The sequence below is a fragment of the Quercus lobata genome, chromosome 4 (genome assembly GCF_001633185.2).
Source record: "Quercus lobata isolate SW786 chromosome 4, ValleyOak3.0 Primary Assembly, whole genome shotgun sequence".
Lineage (NCBI taxonomy): Eukaryota > Viridiplantae > Streptophyta > Magnoliopsida > Fagales > Fagaceae > Quercus > Quercus lobata.
In genome coordinates this window covers 40,744,132-40,749,413 of record NC_044907.1, presented here as the reverse complement: position 1 = coordinate 40,749,413, position 5,282 = coordinate 40,744,132, and the positions used below count along the sequence as shown (strand labels likewise).

Genomic DNA, 5,282 nt, shown 5'->3' with positions numbered 1-5,282 from the left:
TTTAGGCACTGTAGCTACAGTGCAGTGGCTCATGAAACCAAAATCACTGTAGTTACAGTGATTTTATATTCAGCCAAAACGCATCTTTTGGCACTCCACAAACGGACAAAATAGAGGGACTCACCAATTGTATTGTAGATGAACAATGTTTGAACACTGAATGCACAGTGCCAAATCACTGTAACGGCATAGCCGCTTTTATATATAAGATATATAAATATATATATATATTGTAGGTTTGTATAAATGAGTTTCCTTGTTTATGTATGAATTATACAACAATGAAATTAATATTTGATGGGTGCTAATTTAGAGGAAATTATCATTTTAGGAAATCTTTTGTGGAAATAATAATTTCATCCCAAGAGTGAATATGAGCTCTAGGGAAACCTCTTGGGGTCTCTCTTCGGAGGAAGAAGCTGAACTAGCAAGGAGTAACAAAAAAGTTAAAGACATTCATCATGCAAACTTTATGGAAGATGATGCTAACAGAGAGAAGGAGTTTTCATGGGGTAAGGGCCATGCAAATCACCAGTTATCTTTTAAAGATAAACTTGTGGGTAAGCTCCCTGGGGCATATCGACGAGCCTTTGATCTTATGGACCAGATGGAGGCATCCCCTGAGGTTGAACTTGATATCGCCGGCTTTAGAAAGGGACTTGTTGCAGTGAGATTATCTGATGAGTTGAAGCAAAAAATCAGGGCCCCATGGGAAAGAGCGTTGATTGTTAAGGTTTATGGGAGAACGGTGGGATTTAATTTCTTACAACAAAAAATCTCTACCTTATGGAAACCAAAGGGAAGACTTAACTGTGTGGATCTCAGTAAGGATTTTTTTCTAGTCAAATTTTTGGCATTGGACGATTATGATTTAGTGCTAGACAAAGGTCCCTGGTTCATCGGAGAGCACTTTCTCTCTATAAGGCCTTGGGTTCCAAATTTCAGACCATGCTCTACCGATGTATTGTCTATTACAGTTTGGGTAAGACTCAATGAACTTCCTATTGAATACTACCAAGTGGAAGCATTGAAGGAGATTGGAAGAACCATTGGGAAGGTTCTGAGGATTGACACTCATACTGCCTTGGAAGCAAGGGGTTATTATGCCCGAATATGTGTGCAGATAGACGTGGAGAAGCCACTAGTCATGGCTCTACTTATCAGGAATTTCAAACAATCCGTTATCTATGAAGGAATCCAAAAATTGTGTTTTTCTTGTGGTCGAATTGGACACTGGAAGGAGGACTGCCCTCACACTATTTGACTAGTTCAACCACCGGTTAGGGAGGAAGAGGAGGGAGTGGATAAGACTTAGGGAAGCCCACGTGAAAGGCAAGATGCTAAGTCAGCTGAGGATCAGCAATCAGGTGCGAATACCATACCTAAGGACAGGCATGATGCTGAGTTAGTTGAAAACAATACCTACGGACCTTGGATGGTTGTGACACGCAAAAGAAATGTGTATAAATCCAGCAGGTACTACAACACTACTAGTACGAGCCATTTTTTTAAGGAAGGGCAAAGACCCACTAGCGCCAACTCTCACAGAAACGACACCAGTAAGAAGCGTCTGCATGATAGTAATAGGAAGAATGGCATTGCTCAGACTAGTAATTGGCCTCAATGGGTCAAGCCCGATGATAAGAGGATTCCTAATATCCTGAATCCAAACCAACAAGAAGTGAGCCCAACTTTCATAAGCCTCAACCCCATGGGTTTTAATGTTTCTAGCTTCAACCCAAAATCATTAAGTCTAAAGCAAGCTCCTAAGGGTAAAAAGGTCCTCTCTAAGGGTAGGGCAACCTCCAATACCTCTAAGATTGTCATAGAACCTAATCACCATACATTTGCTTCTTTTATTCCTATTACCCACAGTGCTTCTTTGTCTACTATGGGTGCCGAGATGGATAGTCACCATGGGGGGTCTTGTCGTGGAAGTTTTGCAAATGGTGAGGGAAGTAGTAAGACTGACTCAGTAGCGGCTAGGGAGGTTGTTCAATTTGGTGCCCAACGAAGCCCGAAGCGCCGTCCCACTATGATTAGAAGAGATCGCGAGGTTGGGTTTGCTGATGCTCTCCGATTTGTTGAGATAATTGAGTTCGACTCTTTAAGGGCAAGCTCGAAAGCTCTAATTGAAAAGGGTGAAGGTGAGATGAACAATTTGGGGAGTACGGTACTTAATTCCACCGACCCCAATGCGATGCACCATGACTCCATGGAAGAGGTAGTGGGTGAGAGGACTTCTACTCTTCCAGTAAATTCTAATGCCAGGGAGGGACATGGTAAGGAAGTGATGGAGGAAGACAGGATGGAGTTTGATGGTCCAGGTGAGTGTACCTCTGCTTGCTCATTTGTAATGGTTCTAATCCATATTGTTGCCATGAATATTATCATATGGAATAGTAAGGGTTCTTTGAAACCCAATTTTCAGAAATATGTTACTGATCTGGCTCATAACCATGATCCTGCAATGTTGGTGGTAATGGAAACAAAAATTGGTGGTGATCAAGTGAAAGCAATTACAAATAGATTGCCTTTTGATAGGGCAATTCATTCTGATACTATTGGTTATGCTGGGGGTTTATGGTTGCTGTGGAATTCAGATCGAGTGGAGGTGTCGTTGATTTCAAAGATTGAGCAGGAAATTCATGTTACAGTTAAGGTATGTGCCTTTGACTTTTCTTGGATTTTTTCTGCAGTGTATAACAGTCCTAGGTTTGAGGAAAGGTCCATCCTATTAGATAATCTGTTTGCTTTAGCTGAGCTTCATAGTATGGCCTGGGTTATTGCGGGAGATTTTAATGAACCTTTGGTGGAGGATGATAAGTTTGGTGGCAGAGTTGTTAGTTTAAGCAGATCATTGCAATTCAAAGATTGTATTGATAAATGCAACATGGTTGATTTGGGGTTTTTAAAGCTAAGGTTCACCTGGACTAATGGAAGAGAATTTTCTGCGCTAATTCAGGAGAGAATAGACAGGTTTTTTGTAAACCTGGATTGGTATTCAAACTTTTCGGAGGCAAAAGTTACTCATCTCACCCGTTGCCACTCTGATCACTGCCTTGTGCTTCTAGAGATCGCACCACATCACTAGCTTCAACCAGGATAACTCGCTGCAGATTATGTGCCGAGGACGTGGCGAGAGTGGCCAGCGAGTCCGCATGGGTGTTGCCACTCCTGGAAATGTGTGTCAGATTGAAGGACTCAAAATTCGTCTGCAGCCGCTTGACTTATCCCAGATACTCTTGCATCCTAGTATCTCGGGCTTCCAGCTCACCCATCACCTGTCCGACTACCAGTCTGGAGTCCGAGAACGCTTCTATCATTTTTCCGCCCAACCTTTGAACCATCGTCATCCCTTGAAGTAAGGCTTCGTATTCGGCTTCATTGTTCGTAGCCGAGAATCCGAGCCTTAATGATTTTTCAATGGCAGCACCGTCCGGGGATATTAAAACTATCCCAACTCCTGACCCTCTCTGATTGGCTGCGCCATCTACGTAGATCTTCCAATGCGTGTTCCTCCCTGTTGAGATCGCACCAACCGACTTCCCATCCATGTCCCTTTTCTCGGTTATTGTTTCTATGGAGGGCTCAGCAAACTCCGCTACCAAGTCTGCGAGGACCTGCCCTTTGATGGAGGATCTGGGCATATATTTTATATCAAAGGCTCCCAAGAGCGCACTCCACATGGCGATCCTTCCTGTATAGTCAGCGCTTTGAAGCACTGCTCGGAGGGGAAGCTGAGTCAGAACGATGACCGTGTGCGCCTGAAAGTAATGAGGAAGTTTTCGGGTTGCATGCACTATTGCCAGAATTGCCTTTTCTAAAGGTAGGTATCGCACCTCGGCCTCATGTAGTGATTTGCTCACATAGTACACCGGTCGCTGCACCCCATTATCATCCCGTATTAGTACCAGGCTTACAGCGTGGGGAGCTACGGCGATGTAGGCAAACAGCACCTCATCTGCCTCAGGGCTGGACATGATGGGTGGTCAGGACAGGTAGTCTTTAAGTTGCTGGAAAGCCTGAACGCAATCCTCCGACCATGCAAACTCTTTCCACTTGTTTATCAGGAGGTAGAAAGGCCGACATCGATCCGTCGATCTCGATATGAACCGGTTCAATGCCGCAATCATACCAGTGAGCTTCTGTACTTCCTTCGGATTCCGAGGTGCCTGTAGGCTATTAATGGCTTTGATTTGATCGGGACTTACTTCTATTCCCCTGTGGGTGACCATATACCCTAGGAATTTCCCAGACCCGACCCCAAATGAACATTTGGAGGCATTCAGCCGCAACCGGTGCTCCCTTAATATGGTAAAGATTGTTCCGAGGTCCTTCACGTGCTTGGACGCCCTTCTACTCTTGACGACCATATCATCTATATAAACCTCAATAATCTTGCCCAGTTGTGGTTCAAACATCCGAGTCATCATTCTTTGGTAGGTTGAGCCTGCGTTCTTTAGCCCAAACGGCATCACCTTGTAATGATAGTTTCCGATGGGTGTCATGAAAGCCATTTTCTCCTGGTCCTCTAGCGCAAGGGGTATCTGATGATAGCCTTGGAAGGCGTCCAGGAAGCTCATTCGAGGGTGCCCCACGGTTGCATCCACCAATCGATCAATTCGGGGTAGGGGGAATGGGTCCTTTGGGCATGCCTTGTTCAGGTCCGTGAAGTCTACGCAGACCCTTCATTTCCCTGTCTTCTTCTTTACCACCACCGTGTTTGCCAACCACTCTGGGTAAAAGACCTCTTTGATAGCCCCCGCTCTTTTTAGCTTTGCCACTTCGTCTTTTACGGCACTAGCATGTTCCTTTGAAGGGCGTCGGGGTGGCTGCTTCTTCGGAGTGGAAGAGGGGTTGACGTTCAGGTGGTGACAAATAAGGCTGGGATCGACGCCCGGGGCGTCGTAGGCTTCCCATGCGAACACGTCGACATTTTCTCTAAGAAATCCGACCAGTTCCTCCTTTTCTTGAGAGGGCAATTCCGAGCCGACCAGAAAGAACTTCTCCGGGTCGTTGTTGACAGCGATTTTATCTAAACTTTCACACCCTATCTCCTCGGCCAGTTCGTCGTCTTGCTCTGCCGAGGCGGCTGATTGCTATAAACTTTCAGGGGCCGAGGACTCGGCATGGGGCCGATGTAAGACGGCGGCCACCATACACTGCCTGGACACGGCCTGATCTCCTCGGATCTCTTCCACTTGTCCTTTGGATGGGTATTTCACCTTCTGATGAAGTGTGGAGGTTACGGCTTCTAGGGCGTGGATCCATGGCCTGGC

General features: G+C 45.5%; 1 protein-coding gene across 1 annotated transcript; it reads left to right on the top strand.

Annotated features, from left to right (window-relative positions):
• Positions 1-373: 373 nt before the first annotated feature.
• On the top strand, positions 374-1,264 carry LOC115985196. The gene has a single exon (XM_031108163.1). The coding sequence runs from the start codon at positions 374-376 to the stop codon at positions 1,262-1,264; it is 891 nt and encodes a 296-aa protein (XP_030964023.1).
• Positions 1,265-5,282: the final 4,018 nt, after the last annotated feature.

Bases quoted from the DNA above. Each gene is read 5' to 3' on its own strand.
- LOC115985196 (XM_031108163.1), top strand. From the start codon at position 374: ATGAGCTCTAGGGAAACCTCTTGGGGTCTCTCTTCGGAGGAAGAAGCT.